We start from the raw sequence: 22,632 nt of genomic DNA on the forward strand, positions 1-22,632 counted from the left end.
ACATATGCATTAATGAATAAATGAAAAAGGATTATTTAAGCACTTACTATGTGCCAAGTCCTGTGCCAAACAATAAGGAAAAAGGAGTAGGGTTAGGAGGAGAAAGAGAGAGAGAGAGAGAGAGAGAGAGATGGATGGAGGGATGGATATTAAAGTAAGACGATCCTTGCTCTTGTTCTAATTGGTGGAGACAACATTTATGGAAGAAATCAGGTGTAGGACAGATGGAAAGATCCAGGGTCCATGGGTTCTTGTGCCAGGGTAGATGGCAAGGCCCAGAGGGCCTTAGGATACATTTCTAAAGTAGATAGCAATGTGGTGGTGAGGGAGGTCTGAAGGTACAATAGCTGAGCAGATGGTAAAGTCTGGTGGTCCTTAGGGAGCAATGGCAGGACAGATGGTAAGGCCAGGTGGTCCTCAATCTTAATGAAATGATTATAGTCGGTGTTTCTCTGCTTGCTGAATTGTTGTGAACAACTATGTTACCCTGTAGCTGCAGGGCTGGAAAAGCCTAGGCTTATTTCTATTGTGGAGGAAGGAAGAACCTAAGAGTAGGAAAAAAGTGGGTGCTCTGGGCACCTTCCTGTGGAAGTGGGATGAATATGTATGTATATGTGTTCCTAGGCCTCCACAGCAGTGACTTGTGTTCATACTTGTTTGCTTCAATGTGACTCTCCACGCATGTCAGCATGAAGCTTGGCTGTTTGGCTGGTGAGAGACAGACAAGACTTTCTATCTGGGTCATCCATTGACCCTTTAGTGGAAGTCTCATCCCAGGCCAATTGAATGTCTCTGTAATTGATAGTATGAACCAACTCCTTCCTGGGTGCATTTTTTTTGGGGCATGAAAGGTTTAAAAGAATGATTATAGAAATTGAAGTTAAAGGAAAGAAATGAGAATAATCTTCTGGTGGGTGAGCAAAAATGATTTATTTAGCAAATTAAGTCCTTATTTAATAACTTCTAGATTAATTGTGGTAAGCTGCATTTCCCTGACTCAGGGACTTGGTACAGACTCCAGGGAGTGTCGTTCATTACTAGTTCTCCACACCTAAAAAAACAAGGTATTGTTTTCCAATTACTTCCTGATACAAGAAAGAATTTAAAAGGCAGTCATGTGTGGTTAATTTTTTTCTTCCCTTGCACAACCCAACCTATTTGTAACTTCCCTTCAGAACTTCACTAGTAATAAACCAAACCATCATTCTGAACTCTCCATAAAATAATAGAAACATACATTTGGAGGAAAAAGAGACATCTGAGATCATTCAGTCCACAAGCAGGATGTGTTTCTCCCTGCACCAGGTCAGAAGCTTTCAAACTCACTTCTGCAGGTCTCTGAGATATTTTTCCCTTAATGAAGATGTCAGTAGAGGGTTGGCAATGGGGGACAGTTAGAGGATATATGTAAGCATTTTGCAAACCTCATTGTACTACATTATTAATGTTCAATGGGGAACAGAGAAACTCAGAGTTGGGGTGGGGGGGGAATGAATCAGAAAAAGAAGATATCACCTACCTGAAGATGACATACTAGCCAAAATCTTAGGATGTTCCCTCCGCTAACTTAGCATAGCTTCTTACTCCACCCCTTTTTTACATTTTCTTGAGTTGTCACAGCCCCAAAAATTCATCATCCAGTTGATGACCAACCTCCTCCTGAACCTCTCCAGGCTTAGCTAGGCAACAGTCTCTCATCAGACCCAGATATGATGCCTTTCCAGCTTGTTAGGCCAACTTTTGTGATCTACTGCTTGCATTCCATTGGCCATGGCATTTGAGAACCTAGGGTCATCTCTGTGCCACAATGAGGCAGAAAAATAGGAATTTAGTAGAGCAAAAGTAAAATCTCTTTATTTAAAAAAAAGTAATAATTTCCCTGAGGAAGGCATAGGAAGCTCCATTTGCTTTGTCCCATTAGACTAGAGTAGACAGAGCACTAGAGAGTTTTACCTATACCTACAGGAATATAAATAGGCCTTGTACATACTTTTATTTTTTCTAATTCAATTCCAGTTTTTTCAATTAACAAGTATTTACTTCCTCTCCCATTGAACAAAAAAGAAAAAGAAAACCCTTATAAAATGTGCTGTTATGTTTTAATTTTAATTGTGATCATTTTAAATTCAGGAAAAGGTTATATATCTTTATAATACTGCACTGTCTGAAAATGATACCGATGAGGTTAACTAAAATGTTTGGGCTAAAAACTAAGTTTCGATTCATACAAACCTTTTTACCTAAGGAGTGGAGGAGGGAAGACAGTCTAGTGTTTTTGATCATAAAGTTAGCTTTCTCACTGTGGTTCTCTAGCTGGGTGATTATGAACAAAAGACCATGAATTATTATTTCAGGAAGGTCGTGATAGTACAAAGTAGATACACGCACTTACATCTCTTTTACTTAAAGGCCAAGTATCTGATAGCCTCACCTATATGAAACACAGCCAATTAACAGTAATGAGACAAAACGGCCTCTGAGCAGCTTTCTTTTCTTTTTTTTAAACAAATAGGTATCATAACAGTCCAGTGACTAAAGCTTCTGCGCTTTAGTCATAGGATGGTCCTTTGGGCCTTCATTTCTACTCTCTTTAGTGGATGCCTGCAATCAGTGCACAGTGATTACTCTTGCCCCAGCTGCCTGAAGTGCCAGGGCTATTACATTTTCACTCTTCACCTAGTGTTCTCCTATGTCCTTAGGAGGTTGAGGATGGGATCCATCATCTCTGCCACTGGCTCAAGCCCCTACTAAGCTGTTCCCTGTTAGGAGTCTAAGCAACCCAGTTTCATTTAACTATTTAAGTCGGATTACCTCTGACAAAGGAATATTTTCCCCAAAGGTACAGCAAGAACAAACATACCAACATTTCCCAGTCCATCCCTACCCCTACCCCAACCCCCACCCCAGAGATACCACTTTGGGCTCTGGAGAGAGAAGGGATTGCAGGTATTATGGTTCTCATTTTATAGATCTAGGAAGCCAAATTCAGAGAGGTTATGGGGTCAAACTTAGCCGCTTTTCTGCAACATGTTTTCTCAGATTTTATGAATTGTCCTGGCATGGAGGTTCTGTAAAGAGATAAGGACTGAACAAGTTTCTTGCTCATGAGACCTCTTGGACTTAGCTTGTGTTTGCAAGCACAGGAATGGAAAGGAGACTGTGAATGTGCCTAGCAGAAATACGAGTGATCATCATGAAATATAGCCAAGGCTGAGCAGTACTGTTTCATTGGAGTTATTTTCTGAAGCAGTTGAAGGCAGACCTCCCAGAAGATCTGAGCCTTGAAAGGTCTTAGGAAGCTGTGGAATGGGCTTCAATCAGCTACTTCAAGATGATCATTTCAGAGTTATAGGGACAATAAAACCTCCATATTTCATGTTCTCCAGGCCTTATGTTTGCCCCTTTTTGTGGCCTTCTGTCAGATCTGTAATCTTAACGAGTAGCAATAGAAAGTCGGATGTGGAGCTGTCTGTCATGAAATTAAAGTTTGTCAAAAAGTCCCTACAGGGCATCAAAGTGGTACAGTGGATAGAGAGCCAGGTGTGGAGTCAGGAAGATGCATCTTCCTGAGTTCAAATCCAGCCTCAGACACTTATTAGCTGGGTAACCCTGGGCAAATCACCTAACCCAGTTTGCCTCAGTTTCCTCATCTGTAAAATAAGTTGGAGAAGGAAATGGCAAATCACTCCAATATCTCTGCCAAGGACACCCCAAATGGAGTCACAGAGAGTCAGATATGACCGAAAATGATGGAACAACAAAAGCCCCTAAAATTAATGAAGCTGTAAGTATATGTAGAGGCCATTTCTTTTCAGTCTTCATGTTTCTCATGACCAAAGCGATACTTCAGAAGATGCATGATTTCATCCATATGACCACTGTCTACATTGAAATAAATCACAATTCCTTTACTTCTTGGGAGAAAGTTTCATTAAGATCCAGTGGTCAAAAAAAAATCTAAAACATTTTCTAAGTTGTAAATGTAGTATGAATAATAAAGTTTGTAATCAATTTTGTATCAGGCAACTATACATACCTAAAAAAGGTAGAGGTGTAGAATGGGGTGGGATGGGATAGTGTGCATGTGTGTGGGGGGAAACAGATGGCCTGTCAGTTTCATCCAGTCCTTTTTGTTCTCATGCCTAAATTCATTTGCATGTCAATTGAGGAGAATCATGGGCAGTGAGAGAGCTTTGTCACCTCAGTTCCAGAATAGCTCCTATGAGATTTTAGAGGGCATTGTCCCTGAAATTGTTGGGAGTTGTTTTTTGGGGGGAGATTAAGAAAAATCACAACCAGCAACTTAACAGGCATTAAAAGGAATTTTCTAACATCAAGTCAATAGTTGCCTGGGTCCAAGGACCTATTGTTGGCTCCAGGACAAAGATGCTCAAAAGAATAGACTTAAAATTAAGGTGGAAGATCTTGCTAGCTTTTGCTAGTTGCCAAATGGAAGCAGTGGCTGCTAGCCCTAGGCAATGCGCTAAAAGTAGACTATCCTTGTCAGCAAGAGGCTTTCTATGGCTATTACACCATAGCAGAAAGAAGCTGGGCTACAGGGGCTAAATAGCTGCACTCCAGAAGATAGCAGCTTGACCAACAAAATACCAGTCAGGTTACCTAGCCCAGGCAATGCAAGGAAGAGCTAGGGATATAGCATTCAGCAGAGAGAATGGAATACCCACTAGAGACTGGAGATTAAGTGCCTAACTCAGAGCCGCATAATGATATTATGATGGCTTGGCTTTGCGCCAGTGGAGGTCTAAGGTGCCCTGGCCATATGGGTTTTTCTTGCATGTGCCCCTCTCTGCATGCCTGTTTTCTGCTCAATGATATTTCCTTTGCATGTAGGCCCTGGTTATGCATGTTCTTTATGTGCGTGTACCATCGCCTATTTAGAGTCTGGTAACCTATGAAAGAGTATATACCATGTGTTTATGAAGGAAACTCTTCTCTTTTTACCTTATTTGCCATGTTGTTTAATTAAATGTCTTTTTCTTTGAATTCATATGTTTGCTGGCTGGCTAGTAAAAATACACATTGTTAGAGGTTCACTATCATTTGAGGTAGATGCTAACTCAGAGGGTGCTTTAGACTAGAGAAGTTTTCTAGGGACCCACATGGTAGGGGGTTATAAACATCATTCCTAGTTTTTCCTGCCACTGTTCTTTTCTCCATTGCTACTAAGTGAGTATGTCTATAATTACTGACTAGATCTCCTTGCTTATTTGTGTAGTTTTCTAGTTCATGTTCCTGTCCTCAGAAAAACACTGAAAACATCAGCTGGTGCCACTACTATCTGTTCTTTCTGGTAAAGTGTCATTGGAAACTGGAGAATAACCTTCTGTCTGTTCCCAGAAGCCTGCATGCATAATAATATGTACCAGATCTATTCCTGACTGACAGGACAGCCCTGATTGAGAATGATGGGAGAATTTGTCACCAGTGGCCACGGATGGGCAGAAATCAGTAGAGGAAGAAATGGGCTTACAGACTACAGCACGAGGAGATTAAAGTTCAAGAGAAGACTTGGGGGAATTAAGAGATGCAGCATCTCAAGGCTTTCAGAGGAGGGTGTTTTCTAATTCATAAATGTTGAGGAGGGAAAACAAGTAGAGAACTTGAGAAAAATATCAGTCATTGCCGGCTGAATGAATGATGCTTCTTCAAGAAAGCAAGCAAAGTAACAAAAACCTAAAGGGTAGGGAAGATGAATCCTACTCCTCATGTTACTTATTGGGAGATTACACGAAGATGTGTGATTAAGGAAAGATCTATTTGGACAGTGAAAGATGGAGCCAGGAACTGAATTGAACTAGATACAATTTAGAAGAGAGAACAGCTCCCCTTATTCTCCCTCACCGCAAAAAACATGTTTCTGAAAGGGGGCAGTATTGCCTTGAGGAACCTATTTCCCTTCCTCCAGTGTATGTATAATAACAATAATAAAATCTCATTGCACTGCTGTAGAAAAGGACAAAGGTTAGTCATTAGGAAGAACTTGTTCATAAGGGTTGTAAGATGTTCGATAGCTCGTCTTGCTGGAGGTAGGGAGACAGTGAAGTATGGGAGAAAGCCTTCAACATGACTCCCCCTCCTGCCACAGATTCACCAAGAGACCGTGATTATTTGAATCATGTAACCACTCTGAGCCTCAGTTTCCAATATCTGTAAAATTGGGGGGGGGGTTGGAATAGATGCTCTCTAAGGTCTCTTCCACCTCTCACATTGTGATAATCTCTGAAGTTTTCTAAATGAAGTCATCTTAATTATCTGTCATCGGTTTGTTATAACCTTACCAAAAGGCAGGGAAGCAGTATTAGGAGGTTTGGAGTTGATCTAATCAATCATATTTTACAGATGAGGAAACTGAGACAAGACCAAGAGAGATGAAGTGTCTTGTGCAAGGTCAAATATGTAGAAAGTTAGCAGAACTGGAATTTCTCTGATTATTAACTTCACAAGCAGCTCCATTGCCCCAAAGCTCCAGGAAAATTGTTGTTTTCTATTCTGATCTTAGGGCAGCTAGGTGACACAGTGGTTAGAGTGTGAGGCCTGGACTCAGGATGATCTGAGTTCAAATCCAATACTTGCTATGTGACCCAGGGCAAGTCACTTAGCCCTGTTTGTCTCAGATTTCTCATCTGTAGAATGAGCTGGAGAAGGAAATGGCAAACCACTCCAGTATCTCTGCCAAGGAAACCCCAAATGGGGTCATGAAGAGTCAGACAAACTGAAACAACAACAAAATTATTATTACTATTATTATTATTATGTTTCTTTGCTTATTAGCATTCTGACCCAGAAAATGATTCCCCCTACTATCTATCAGTCTGGCTTTTGGTGGGTACCTCTAGAAAAAAAATGTTGCTAGGAAGCAATGTTGAAACAAAGAGAGAAAACCAAATCTGTCCACTTCATTTGTCTCTCATCCTGCTACCTCATAGACACCATTCATTATGTCAAACTGTGATTATAATATAAAATTTCCATATATATAGCAAAGGCATCTAGTGGTCACTCTCTGTGTTTATGAGTCGTTTCTAGAGGGAAAAGAAAGTCTTTGAACTAATTTTAAAGTGAGCCCCAGTGTTGGGTACTGAGAGATTAGAATTTGTGATGACTATAGCTTCTCTCTGCCAATTAAGCAAATGATAATTACCCTCAGCACTTAATGATGGCTTCAGTGGAGCTCCCTCCTTTCTTCCTATATTGTCCTGCTGAGTTGTCGAGGTTGAATAAGCCTGATTGGCATGGTCTACCTGGATGCCTTTGGTACTTCACAAGATCAAAAAAAATGCCCAAGAAATGAAGAAAAATGAGGCTAAAATGGTTCTTTCTTACTATGTCCAGACAAACTTTAGTTTAAGAGTCCGATTTCATTTAATTACAATAACGTAAAGCAAAAACCCGTATTTAAGGAAGAAGGTTAGGCTATATCAGGTAAAAAAGTGGTTTTGGAGAACTGCACGGTGTTTTTCTTTTTCCTCTGAGTACCTCCTTTTTCCAGTCCATCCCCCGGACTGCTGCCACACAGAGATACCCAAAGTACAGAGCTGGCTGTGTCACTCTTCTGATCAAAAAACTTCAGAGACTCCCTGTTATCTTTAGTCTAAAGTAGAAAGTCCTCTGTCATTTACAATTTGTTTCCAACTTCTCTTTCTAGACTGATTACATATTGCTCTCTTTCACACATCCCACTTTCTAGCCAATATGACCTTCTGGTTGTCCCTCCCACACGTCCCTTCCTCTCCCATTTCCATACCCCAAGCCTGGAATGCAGTCAACATCAGCTACAATCAGCCAGCATTTATTAAGCGCTTACTATGTGCCAGGCACTGTTCTGAGCCCTGGGAATAATAACAGTAGCTAACATATAGGACCTACTATGTGTCAGGCATATAATGCTAAGTGCTTTACAAATATCTCCCTGGGAGGTAATAATGGTAGCCAACATTTTATGTAGGATTTACTATGTGCCGGACACTGTGCTAAGCACTTTATCATTATCATTATTAATAAAACTGGGAGGGAGTTGCTTTTATCACTCGCTGATGGGTAAACTGAGGTTGGTTGTTCTTTGTTCTCAAAGAGGACCAAAATGACTGAGGTAAACAGAGGATAGGTTACTTGCCCAGAGTCACATAGCTAGTGAGGGCAGATATGAACTCAGGTCTTCCCGACTCCAGACCCAGTGCTGTACCCACTGTGACAGCTGCCTCAATATCAATATAAGCACAAAGAAAGATAAGCCTTGCCCTTAAGGAGCTTACATTCTAATGGCTCTAATGGCGGAGGGGGATGTAAAAGAAAGCTGAAAGGGAGTGGGGACTGGGAAGATCTGAAGGCGCTTTAGCCCAGGGAGTGCAGTAGTAGGGGCAGAGTAAGAGGGATGGTACAGAAAGTCCAGAGATTCAGAAATCCAGACTTGGGAGGATGGGAGATGTGGCTAACCTGGGTCGCCTCCTTAAAATGGAACTTCTTTGAGCCCCCTGCCAAGTGGAAGGAGAGCCATAGAGATGGAGGGTATTTCTCATGGGAGAAGTCCAGGGGTACAGTGTTACTCCTTGGGTGAAGAGGTTTCTGTTGCATGATAGAAAGTGAGAAGGGCAACCTGGGGAGCAGCGTGCCCCTCGCCTCTGCTTCTTAGACCCTTAGCTCAAGCGCAGCTTCATTCGGTAATGAGGAGCCACCTTCATCCTGGCCCTTCTACCCCACTCATTAACGCTTTCCCCACCTAGAATATGCTGTGTATTGACTTTTTAAAAATTGTATCTTTATATTCCTAGTGTATGGCCCCTCCCAAACCCCACCCCCCGAATTTAAGCTCCTTGAGGGCAGGCATTGCTCCATTTTCCTCTTTGTATCTCCAGTGCCTACTGAATAGCATAAAGTCTGAGTACCAATGGTATGTGATACAAGTAGACTGGTTTACACTTTCCCTTTCCAGGACTTGGAGCTTATGTGTCCCTTCTCTGCCCACCCCACCTCCATCCCCCAGGTGATTAATAAGGGCTGTTGAATCGAATTGTATGCTGTGGAAGAAGTGAGATTGTGAATTTTATTCCTATCATTTTCAGGAAATCTAAGCACCATTTTAAAGGAATCAGGTGACCGCGATCTTGATTTTGACCTTCCTTGTTTCAGCCCATTGCCTTCAATTCAGGCAGCCTCTACACCTGCGGGGAGTAATCCCAGAGGCTAGAGCCCTGCAGTTTAACCCTACTTTCCATTTCAAGGGGCTGTGTGATGAGCACTAAGTAGGTGGCTCATGGTTTGACCTTCCTCAGTGTCCCCAAACCAGATTAAAATGTAATTAGGAAATATTTGACAAACATAAAAATCATGGAATTTAACAAAATAAAAAGAAATAAACAAGAACATAGATGATGTAAATATGTGGTTCTCTCAGTCCATAGGCAGCCAGCAGGGATACTTTCTGAGGGTTTAGAATTTCTATTTGAGGTTGAAGCCACTGATGTAGCAGACAAGAGGGCCGAATTGTGATTCAGGGAGACCTTTGTTCAGTTTCTACTTCATACCCTTATTAACTTTCTAACATTGAGCAAGTCACCTGACTTCTCTGAGGCTCAGTTTCCTCTTATGAAAAATAGACATATTCTTGCCCTCAAGAAGTGCCTACAGCACCAGTCTCATTGGTTGTTGTGAGGCATATGAAATAGAGTGTTTTGGAAGTTTTAAAGTAGTTTGCAAATATCAATTATTATTATTATTAATTATTCCCTGCAACCCAGGTGAGCTCATCATTTACCTCTCCTTTCTTCTTTTTATTTTTTCTCTCTCTGTACCTTGTCACTGTGTCCCTGTCTGGTCTCCCTTTTCAGAGACAGTGTATCATGTCAAGTAACTGAGCTCCATTCAGAATGTCTCCACTCTCCATCCCCTCCCTAGTGTCCATGAAAACATGAACTCCCATTCCCCAAGATATTTCAGTGCCATGATGACAAATACACACATAATACTGTGTAAATGAAATGTAATCGCAGCAGGGAAAGGATGGAGAAATGCCAAGACAAAGTTAGAAGTCAATTCAAAACCTATTGGGACCAAGGAAGCCCAAGATGGTCTAATGAGTAACAAATAAATCAGAGTCCTGGAAAATACCGAATGAACTCAGGCCCTGTGAAAAGAGCATTAGCTACAGAGGCCCCAGTGGATTCAGCATCTGATTAAGGGAGTTACAGGAACAGTATAAGGGAATATCTGAGTCAAATAAAAAAACACGCATTGCAAAGACTAAAATACATTTATAATGCAATAAGAGCATGGTGACAGGGAGAAAACAACAGCTCACACAGAGTTGGAAGACGTCATAGAAAATACACAAAAAGAGCCTTACATTTCAGTGCATGGCGGGGAGGGGGGCAGCATGACTTGAAAGCAGTGAATAAGTCATAGTAATAATAACCCCTCCCCATCTGTCATCCACGTTGTGAGGTGGGGTGAATGAAAAAATCAGGGAATGCTAGCCAAGGTGATTGATACACTTTGGGGACCGTGGGGGCCAAGTTTAGTACTTGGGCAAAAGGACAACCTTCACAGTGAATCAGTACACAGAATTTACTGAGCACCTACTGTGTTCAGAGCACTGTATTCTCAGTCATGTTATGGATTTAAAGGACATAGAGACATATTCTTGCCCTCAAGAAAATTACAATTTGATGTTCAGTGGTTAGGTACTAACAGCAGCTATTGAATTCTGGATCCAGGAAGGATTTAATTTTGTCTGAAGGAATGTCATTAAATTGAGGCTGACTTTGCAAGAGAGCAAGGGTCAGCCTCTATTTTAATCCTTCGTGCTCCCAATGAAACTGCTAAATGGCACCACTATGGATTTAATGTATAGGCAGAAGGAAGAAGAAGATAGGAAGTGGAGAAGGAAGAGGGGAATAAGAAAATAAGAGGAAACAAGGAAGAGGAAGATTAAGAGAAAGAGAAAAGGAGGTATATATAGTGACTACATAGATGCAGCCATTTACCTCAGGTCCCATTCAGGTAGCATCAGTGTCGTAGGTTAGAGTCAGGGGTGGGGAACTTGTGGCCTCAAGAGCAGACAGAACAAATCCCCTTATTTGTTCTGTAAAACTTGGACTCAGGCAAAAGCCCACACCCGAAGACCTAGAAAGCCACAGGTGACCTCGAGGCCGAAGGTTCCTCACCCCTGGAGACACACACCATGGGCTGATTCAGTCTGGTATGGAATCCACAGAAATGAAATACTACAAATCAGTCCCATTTTTAGGTCATCCTCGATGACATAATTATGGGCAGGGTCTTGGGATCTCTGACAGTCAGAGTCCACAAGCCACAATTTTAGTTCTAACTAATATATTCAGGGACTTTAAGGAAGTCTCCTAGAACTGCTCCAATTTCCTCTTATTTAAAACCCTTATGTTAATCCCTAGCTCACATGAAGCACTGTCAGAATAATATGAGATCGGAAGTTGTGAAACCACTTTGAAAGAATGTAAAAAATGTAAGAGGAATGTTCACATGCATATTCAATTCGCTTAAAAATCTTGAATAAAAGCCTGGAATATGTATGACGATGTGCTAAGTACTAAGGATAAAATAATGAAAAGTGACAAGAGTCTTTTCCCAGAAGGAACAATGGTGCCAGTGCAAGATTGGATCAATATCTGCCAGGGTTTCTCAACTTCCTGGCACATAGATTAGGCTAGTTCTGTCCGCCAAAAGTAAGGAAATTGTCCTCATGACTCGAATAGCCTAAGGCTCAAGCCAAGTCAAATAAATAAATAAGTAAATAGCCAACATTTACATAGCACTTACTGTGTGTCAGGCACTGTGCTAAGCATTTTACAAATATTATCTCATTTGATCACCATGACAGTCCTGGGAGGTAGGTACTTTATCAGCATTTTACAGACGAGGAAACTGAGGCAAAGAAAGATTACCCAGGGTCACAAAACTAGTAAGTATGTGAGGCTGGATTTGAACTCTGGTCTTCCTGACTCCAGGCCAGGTACCCTATACATCATGTCACCTTAGCTACTAAGTAGTTGTTGATTTGGATATGTGAAGGCATAAAAAATCAAGCCTATTGGAATTGGGCCTTTCAGACTTGATAAAGGCCAAGGGAGTCACCAGTCCTTGCCTTCCTGATCTGATGCACTTCTGTATGGAGATGAGAGGAGGGAGGTTGTCTACCTGAGTTAAGCACATTTTCTTGTTGAGTATCTTTTCTGTGGTATGACTCATGAAATGTTCTTTTATTAACTGCTGAGTGACTTATGAGTGTGTTATTTCATTCTAGTATCTTGCTTGAACTACCTTGAGGACCAGCCTAAATCAGCCCCAAACTATAAGAGTTGACATAGTTGGTAGTTGGAAGAAGATAGCATATGGGCTGATATTGTGGTTGAAGTGGGGCAAGGACATGCAAATACAGACCATCAGGTGATTGAGGAGCCAAATATAGTGTCGTAACACCTTGTGTCAAGTGCCTATTTGATGCTGTAAGAAGAGCCCCCTCAGTGAATCTTATTGATAACTATAAATCAGCTCAGTGGGTGCTAGAACATGCTAATAGGAAGAAAAAAGATAATTCCAGGCTTCCTAGCCCTTGTTTATTGTTAATCATCATAGAGAATCTGAATAGCCAGCATAGAAAGGTTGTATGTAAGCTAGTACAGCATATTGAATGGTTAGAGACAGAGCTTGTGGTTTAAATATGCAGTGCAAGCAGAGGGCTTTGATTGGACTGTTAACAATACAGTTGAAAGGAGTGATGCTAATGAAGACTTAGAGGTATTGCTGGAAAATGTGCTACTCTCTTAGCTGCCTTACTGCAGATGACTCTAAGTTGTGATGAAAAATAAGTTACTATGCTGGATGTGTCATCATCAGCAGTGTCTCTGATTTTCCTGGTGTTCCTCTGGCTCATTGTGATGAATTTGTGCATTGTGCAAAAGATGTGGTGTTTGACCCACTACATGGACTAGATCATTGAGATCCAGGACCTAGTCTTTCTAAGGGGAAAAAATGAAAGTCTAAGATTTCTTATCTTCATTCTCCTCCACATTTGATCATTCCTCCAAGGGGCCATTATATTTTTGTTTATTTTGTTTTATTCTGCCTTTTAAAATTTAAATCTCTTTCCTTTCTTTTTCCTCCAGTGTTGCTTATGGAAGGTTCCTTGAATTCCCAAGAATGGTCCTAAAACCATTCAAATGGTGGGAGGCCTTCTAGAAGACCTTTAGGGCCTTCCTACCAAGGGGTGGGATGTGATAGCATGTCTCTCAGAATTCCCCCTTTCACTCCCCTTGCCATGTAGTTTAGGCTAGCTCTTTCCCTAAAAGGCAAGAGGTTGTCCCCAGCACTTATGCTGAGTAACTTATAATTGCTTTTTGCTTGCCTCATGCTTAGCTGATCATGTAAGGGCATAAAAAACCCACCTATGTGTTTTCAGGCCCTCATATTTAGTGAATGTCCCAAGGCTGCTTGAGTAACCATAGCCTGCCCTGCTGACCAGGTGATTTCCATACAGAATGGAGGTGGGATGGGGACATGGGAAGTACTCTCTATCTGCTATATCCCTATTGAGTGTCCTTTCTATGCTATGGCTATAAACTTCCCTTTGTTAACTGTTGAATGACCTACAAATGTAGGTTCCAATTTGGTTCCAATACCAGACCTAAGCTACCATGGCCCAAGTCAGACCTAGACTACGATGCAGTGCGTCTTCTTACTAGTCACAGTTGGCGGGGCCCCTTTGTGAGAATTCAGGGAAAACTTAAAAATGGTAGGTTTTAGATAGACATGACATCCATCATGGCCTCCCTGCTCTGTTTCACAGGGTATTCATAGGAATATAACATAGGTATTTCACAGGAGCTTAGGTGACCCTGCCTTTTAGAGGTTCAAGAGAAAGTGGATCTGACTATTGAAACAGGCAGCACCTGTTTTCCCAGATTTTCATTGCTTCTTCCAGTCTCTGAAGCCTAAGGCTGCCCCTACCCAGGAGCTGTGGGTGGCTGGTACACAGCCTTGCTGTGCTCTGCCTGGAGGCCAGATGCAAATACTCTTCTGAGGTCAGTGCTCCACAACTATGAAATGCTTGTTCTGTGCTGAATTAGGTGTGCAATTAATTTCAGCACCACAGTAGACCACATAATCAGAAAATAATTCCCTAGGTGGTTTCCACAGCTAAGCACAAGTGTACATAAAGTAAACACAGTATGGTCAAATGATACTAATCAGTCAGCTTGTTTTATATGAATTGGCTGATGGATCTGATGCTTTGTTCTCCATAACTTTATGAAAGGTGCCTGGAATCCCTTATTGTTCTGTCCATTGCTACCGTGTCATGGTTTGGAGGGCATGATAGAAAGATGTAGTGAGAAGATCATAGAATAATTGATTTAGAACCAGAAAGGACTTGTAGAGGTCATCTAATCCAACACCTTCATTTTACAAATGGGGAAAACAAAGCCCAGACAACTTGCACAAGGTATCATAGGTGGGAAGTGGGAGTATCAGAATTCGAACCAGGTCCTCTGACTCAAAAGTTAACATTCTTTCTACTGTGCTGCTCTGCCTCCCAGCAGTGTTATAGAGTCCAGTGATTCATGTGAAGGTCCAAATATGACATTTATTAGTAGTGTAACTCTGAGAATGTCACTTAACATCTCTGAGCCTCAGTTCTCTCTTCTCTAAAATGGAGATATTGATACTTGTACTGTCTAGCTCACAAATAGTTGTCAGAAAAGTATTTGTAAGACACTTAATGTACTATATAAATGTTAATTATTTTTATTTTTGTTAGCATCTAAGGTACTCTGGCTGGGGGTACAATGATAATAATTATGAAGATTTTTGTTCTTGTTGAATTGTTTTTAGTCATGTCCAACTCTTTGTGACCCAATTTTGAGTTTCCTTGGCAAAGATGCCCAAGTGGTTTGCCATTTCCTTCTCCAACTCATTTTACAGGTGAGGGAAGTAAGGCAAGCATGGTTAAGTGACTTGCCCAGGGTCACACAGGTAATGTCTGAGGCCAGATTTGAACTCAGGAAGGAGAGTCTTCCTGACTCTGGGTCTAGCCCTCTGTAATCACTGTGCCACCCAGCTGCCCTCACATACATGCATATGTGTATATGTATATATTCTGGATCCTTAGAACACAGCCTCTATATCCCCACAGGGCACTAAGAGGTAACCCTGATAGGTTGGGAGCTAACTTTCTAATACCATATAGCTTTCAAGCCCCTCTGCCAGTATGCTTTCTGCCATGATTACCAGTTTGAATAAGTCAACTATACTTTTAATGAGCTTTTAGAAAGGGGTATTTACTACAGTGAGATAATTAGTACAGGTGGTACATACATTCCCCCAAAAGTCTTTGACACCTGTTCCCACCAGTACATACAGAGTCCAGGAGAAAGGTTACTCAAGTTTAAAGAGGACAAGTGATAAAGGGAAACTCTTTTGCTGGAGTTTCCGAAATGTTTCTCTTAGGTACGGCTTCTCTTTTCTGCTAGGTTCTTTGTAGAGCCTTGCATTTGCTCCCCTAATTGAATCTAGTTTGTTCTCAGTTTCTGATGTACACCATGTCTGCCATCAGCCAGGGACATTGCTCATATGCTAAGGTAAAAGCCTCCATCCTTCAGATGCCACCATGTCTGCCATCAGCCAGGGACATTGCTCAGATGCTAAGGTAAAAGCCTTCATCCTTCAGATGCCCCTCTGGCCAAGGGGGTTGGGAAGGAGACTGAATCTGAGCCTGGTTCCTTGGGCTCTGCTCCTCCCCACTAGTGAATTTCTTCTCAGGAGTTTAGTTGGCACAGTCTTTCCTCTTTACTGCCAACCACTTGACGCCACTATTCCAACTAGCTTGATGGTTTTATACAGGCCCCATAGGGTGTGACCAAGTCCCTCAGCCAATTTGAACAGACTTTCTGTTGCGGCTAGAGAAATATCTAGTTCATGTTCACACCTTGTGAAAATCGACATGGGATCTTTTCTGATAAATATATCAGGGTGTAGCATATTTTTATCTACTTTAAGTGGGGTAGGATAATTATCTAGCATCTAGAGGTATCAAATTCACAGCCCCATGCAGGAATCAGCTTAAAATGTAATTGAGAAATATTTAACAAAGTAAATGAAAATAGATAATGGTATTTTGCAGCTTTCTAAGTCAACGTGCAGTGCACAAAGATCTGTTTCTTCTTGAGTTTGATGCCACAAACTCGACTGACCCCCTACCCTCACATTCTCCCCTAGGTTTAATGCTAATGCTTACCCATGCAATGTTTGCCTTGCATGTAATTACATGTTTACTGATGCATTCCAATGCATTGCTGTGTGCTCCTGTTTTTGTTTTCTTCTTATACGTTTATTTGTTTTATTTCAGCATCAGTTACGTATTGTACTTTCCTTACTCTGTGTAGTTTTTTCTCAACTGTGTGGACTGTAATTGGGAAATTTTGTATAGCCTACAGATATTAGTATTGCTTTAATGTTATAGTCATGGTGACAAGAGTGGCTAGGTGGTGATATAAATAGAGTGCTGGGTCAGGAGTCAGTAAGACTCATCTTCTAGAGTCCCAATCTGGCCTCAAACACTTACTAGGCTGTGTGACCTTGGGCAAGTCACTTAACTCTGTTTGCCTCAGTTTCCTCATCTGTAAAATGATCTGGAGAAGGAAATGGCAAACTACTCCAGTATTTTTGCTAAGAAAACCCCAAAATGAGGTCACAAAAAATCTGACACAACTGAAACAAATGAACAACAAATATACATATAAGACAAATGTAAATGTAAATTAAGGCAGAGTGCCGAATCTCTGCCTAAATGTTGGGAATTTTCCATACTAACTAAAGCTGGGAGTAACTGTGATTGTTGTTCTAATTTCTTTGAATATAATTTCTTTTAAAGCAGCAGAGGATGGAACCATGTAGACAGGAGGGGCCATTAAATTGCCCTTAGGCTTCAAATGAGCTAATTATTCTAACAAGGTGTTATGTAGATATGTACAGGTGACTTGTGGGGGAAAGGCATTTGCAGTTGGGCAATCAGGAATGGCTTCGTGTAGGGTGGTGAGTGAGCTGAATTTTGAAGGTAGGGAAGAGATTATAATCCTAATTCTTTATATGTGGAAATTGAGCCTCAGACCGTTTAAGTGATTTATCCAATCTCATGCAGCTAAGTAAACACAGGCACCAGGACTGAAACCCATATCTGACTCTAAATCCAGAGCGCTTTCCACCTCAACTGCCTCTGAGAGAAATTTCTTGTCTCTTCTCTACAGCTAGAAAATATCGACTCCATCTGCTAAGATTTTTTTTTGATAGAAGTAATTATACCAAAACAAGAAAAAGGTCTAGCAGTTCACATCATTTGGGGAAAAGGCTCAAATAGTTGTTTTTAGAGATGTAATCAATCTCATCATATTATTAGAAATAATGAATAGAAGGAATCTACTTAAACATGGAAAGACATATGAACCAGTGCTCATTGGCTTATAGATTTAGGGAGGGACCTTAGAGGTGATCTGGTCCAACCCTCTCATTTTACAGATGAGCAAACTGAGAAATTAAGTGACCTGCTTAAGGTCACACAGATAGTAAGTGGCAAAGCTGGGATTTGAAACCATGTCTTCTGGCTCCAAATCTGGCAGTCTTTTCACTATACCACCCAGATAAGTAGAATACAATAGATAAGTAGAGATAAGTAGAAACAATACGTACAATGACTATAAAAACGTAAACAATGATAAAAGGAGTGTAATTCTAAATAATTGCAGTGACAATTCATGATCCTGAATGACCTATGATGAATTACACTTTCCTTTTCTTGGTGGAGATAAGGGAGATTGCAGGTATTTGTACATTGTTGCATTGTCAGATATAGTCAATATGTCTGTTGTTTTGCTAAATGCTTTTATTACAAAGAGTGGTTCAAGGTAAAGGGTGAGGGGAGGCCTATTGGAAAATTATTGTAGTGTAAAAACAAAAGGCACCAACAGAACTAAAAATAAATTAATCGAGTTCTAGCTGCAGTCTATCCTTGAGGTATATTTTTTATACTATGGTTCCTGAAGAATCGTTAAAGTCATATCTATACAATACTGATACGCCTAATTGAAAAAGTAGAGAAATAAACTGCTTACTTCCCAGTTTAAGAAATGCTGAATGTTGGAGCACAAAGAGACTTTAAAGTTCCTCTAGTCTAGAGGTTGGCAAACTCTGGCCAACTCTGTAATTTATTTTAATACTTTCTCTCTCTCTCGTATATATGTGTGTGTATACACACACACACACACACATATACATACACACATATATACATACACACATATATACATATATATGTATGTATATGTACACACATATACATACATATATATATACACTATATATAATTTTAAAATACAATAAAACTTTAATTTTTATTTAAATAAAACTTTATTTTAATTTTTAGCCCGGGGCAGTACAGAAACAGACAGTGAACCAGATTTGGCCAGCAGGTAATAGCTTGCCAGCCTCTGATTTAATATCACCCTCTCAGTTTCCAGATGAGGAAATTGAGAGCCAGAGAGATGAAGTGATTTCTTCCAAGGTCACACAGGCAATTAGTAGCTGAGCCAGGAGTAGATGTCGTCTCCTTACTCTTTGTCCATCCTTCATTCCATCCTGCTATACTGTCCCCTCTCACCTTCACAAAGGGTCATAGCAGATTAAATGACATAGCAAAGGACATGGGAGGAAGATTATATATTTAATGGCACATCTACTATTGGGTGAACCATTTGAGGAGATGAGAAGTTCAAGGAATCGGCAGCATCCTTGTCGCCATCGAACCCTGGTGTCCATCTTCTTGCCCAGCAGCAGCAATGCCTGGGCCTTGGGGCCATTCGCATACCTTTGTATCTGATGGCCATAAATCCCTATTTCAAAAGCAACAAGCCTGGTCTCATACATCAAGACCAAGTTGAGAAACACCAACCCTCTCTGGGGACCCACTGATTACATTTGAGTCTTGAGTTTATATCGATATTGCATTGTCTCTGTTCAGTTCTCAGAAGTTATGTTGGCTTTGCTTTACCACTGCAGTGTTTGTGTGTGAATATATGTGCATACACATATTTTATACATTTATATGCATATATGTAAAAACCATATATACATATGTGTGTGTGTGTGTGTGTATATATATATGTATATAGTTTTTTACATCATTCCTTTGCTTAAAAAGCTTTGGTGTGTCTTCTGCAGCAGGATAAAATTCAAACCCTCTGTTGGACACTTTAAATCCTTCATAATCTGTTTCTAGCCTGGCTTTCCAAAATGATTATACATTATTCTTCCTCATGTACTTTACATTACAGTCACACTAATCTACTTGCTCTTACCAATACAAGTCTTACAATCTCCGGCCTCCAAGTATTTGCACAAGCCATTCCTGGGGCTATAATGCTCTCTTTCCTCATTTCCATCTCTTGGAACTTCTAGGTCTCTTCAAGGCTCAGCTCACGAGTCACTTCCTTTAAGAGACTTTTTTTTATTTCTCCTAACATTAATGACCTCCTCTAAGTCATCATATATTATCAATTTTGTATAGCTCTTGTATGTACTTATCTGAGGACATGTTTTAGATACTTCAAGAAGAATGTAAGTTTCTTCGGAGCAGGGACTGATTTACTTTTGTCTTTGTATACCCAGGACCTAGCATAGTTTGTGGAACTCAATAGGCACTTAATAAATGCTTGTGTTATACATACACATACAAATATGTATATGCATACATACATATCTGTATTGATAGCGAGAATTACTCTCTGGAAGCTCTCTACACAGATCCAGTAATACATACATACACACATACATACACACATACACACTGATTTTGGTGTTGTTATCATATACATATACACATGTGTATATATACATGCATATGTATATGTGTATATGTATGTATATGTGCATATCCATATATGTGTACTTACATGTATACAGATATATGTACATGTGTATAAATATATGTGTATGTATATGTGCATATCCATATATGTGTAGTTACATGTATACAGATATATGTACATGTGTATAAATATAAACTAATAAGGTGGCGCAGTGGATAGAATGCTGGGCCACAATTCAGGAAGACTCACCTTCTTGAGTTCAAATCCCGCCTACTAGCTGTGCGTGCCCCTGGGGAACTCACTTAACCCTGTTTGCCTCAGTTTCCTCATCTGTAAAATGATCTGGAGAAGAAAATGACAAACCACTCCAATATCTTTGCCAAGAAAACCCCAAATGGGGTCACTAAGAGTCCGATACAATTCAACAACAACAACATAGCTGTCTTCAATGTGTGGCCCCTCTTGGAAACTAATGCTTAGTATAGAACTTATATTTATGACTCCTCACATTTTCCTCCCCTAGGAAAGGAGCCTGGAGTGGGGATCAAGAGCCCAGAAAGCAAAACCGAAGAGGGTCCGGAAGTCCCCATTCTAGAGGATGCGCTATCTTCACCAGTAGACATTCAGCACCATTCCTGGCAGGTTTCCACGGATATTGAGAATACTGAAAGGTGAGTGCTCTTAGAGGGCTAGCTCTACATTTAGGAGCAATTTATCTCCCAAATAACAGTGCTGCAGGACACAGGGAGCGGAGACATCTTAGTCCAGGTCTCAAAAAGCAGACTTTTCTTCGCCTGCCCTAGTATCTTAGAACTGGGAGGGACTTAAAAGATCATCTACTCCAACCCTTCTGTTTTTCAGATGATGCACCATCAGGCCAGAGTAATGAAGTAACTAGCCCAAAGTCACACAGCACATTAGTGTCAGACCCTAGGTCCACTACACATTACTGCATCCCCAGGGAAGTTGAAATAAAGTTGAAGTAAAGGGATTAGGGGAATTTCTCTTGTGAGACCGAGATCCCCTGATTGTTTCTAGTTTACACAAGACAAGAGCTGTGGAGGGGTTGGGGTAGTGAAAGGAGCCAGGACCTAAAAGACAGGACAAGGCCACTTCTAGTTGATACCTAGACTTTAGTTATCCGTGTGCCACTTGGCAGTCATTGGGAGAGATAAGAAGAAGGGACAAGAAAGGGAAAGAAGCATTTACTAAGCACTCACTATGTGCCAGGGACTGTGCTAAGCTCTTTAGAAATATTAACTCATTTGATCCTTACAACAACTCCAGGAGGTAGCTGCTGTTGTGATCCCCATTTTACAGTTGAGGAAACTGAGGCAAACAGGTTAAGTGACTGGTCCAGGGTCACACATCTAGTATCTGAGATCACATTTTAACTCAGGTGTTCCTGATCCCAGGCCTAGTGCTTTATCTACTGTACTGCCCAGCTACCTCAAGAAGAGGCAATTTCTCTGAACCTTCTTGGCTGCCCGGAAGTGAGTGGCGTCTTAGAAAAGAACCCAATGTCTTTATTTCATTTGGGTAAAAGGAAATCATAACAATAGCTAATATTCATATAGCACTTATTATGTGCCAGGCACTGTGCTAAATGCTTTGCAGATTTTATCGTATTTGATCCTTGTGACAACCCTGTAAGTTAAGCGCTATTATTATCCCCATTTTACAGAGAAGAAAATTGAGGTAAACAGAGGTTTGGTGACTTGTTCACAGTTACATGGCTACTAAGTACCTGAGGCTGGATTTGAACTAAGATCTTCCTGACTTAAGGCCTACTACTCTATCCACTGAACCACCTAGTTGCCTCTAATAATACTCTAGATTACTTAATACGTTGATATATTTTACTAGACACAGCCAGGCATGGTTGAGAGAATGCTGGGCTTAAGCATCAGGAAAATCTAGGTTCAAATCCCACCTCTAACCCATATTCCTTGTGTGACCTTGGGCATGTTGCTTAGACTCTGTGTGCCTTGGGCACCTAACTCCCTTGGACTCCTCTCCTTGGTCCTTCATCTTCCTGGATATCCCATATTTCTCATATTCTCACATGTTTCTATATATTTCATTAAGATGCCGCACATCCCCCATTGTGCTACAGAACTGCTCTGTATTGTCTTTAATATATACAGAGGCAGAGGCACACTGAGGAAAGTGCTTTGGGCTTAGAATCAGAGAACTGGAGTTTAAATACCACCTCTTAACTCTGTGACCTTGGGAAGGTTGCTTCACCTTACTTTCCTCACCTGTAAATGAGGTAATTGGACCAGTTGGCCTCCAAAGACCCTTTTCAGCTCTCCCGTTGATGATCCTATGACCCAAATAGCCCAGTTCTGTAATCCCCAAAGCTGGCACAAAGCAACTTGATTGAATATAGGACAATTCCAGGGAGTAAGATGTGTTGGGAGTATTGCACGTGAATTGAATTATCAACGAAGTAATGAGCATTTTATTTTATTATTTTCAGAAGGTTATGACAATTATATTTGTATTCTTTGCATTTTACTTCCAAATTGTAATACAATTACAAAGCTAATTACCAAATTTCCTTGTTTATAGAAAAAAATGGTGTGTGTGTGGTAATTATGAGCTATTGATAAAACTCTCACCTAGTATGAGCATGAAAATTAAACAATCCAAGCACTGAAGCTGTTTGATGAAAGTGATAGTACTCTACAGACAAAGGGTGATTTCCTTTTTCACTGGAAAAACA

General features: G+C 40.7%; 1 protein-coding gene across 2 annotated transcripts in view; it reads left to right on the forward strand.

The window, feature by feature from the left end:
- LOC118834825 (regulator of G protein signaling 7 binding protein) overlaps positions 1 to 22,632 on the forward strand; it is a 125,278-nt gene that overhangs the window by 76,042 nt on the left and 26,604 nt on the right. For both annotated transcript variants that reach the window (XM_036742266.1, XM_036742267.1), the window contains exon 4: positions 20,428 to 20,575. In XM_036742266.1, the coding sequence (XP_036598161.1) occupies positions 20,428 to 20,575 (148 nt within the window). The remainder of the gene's footprint in view (positions 1 to 20,427; positions 20,576 to 22,632) is intronic.

This window comes from Trichosurus vulpecula, chromosome 1 (assembly GCF_011100635.1).
Source record: "Trichosurus vulpecula isolate mTriVul1 chromosome 1, mTriVul1.pri, whole genome shotgun sequence".
Lineage (NCBI taxonomy): Eukaryota > Metazoa > Chordata > Mammalia > Diprotodontia > Phalangeridae > Trichosurus > Trichosurus vulpecula.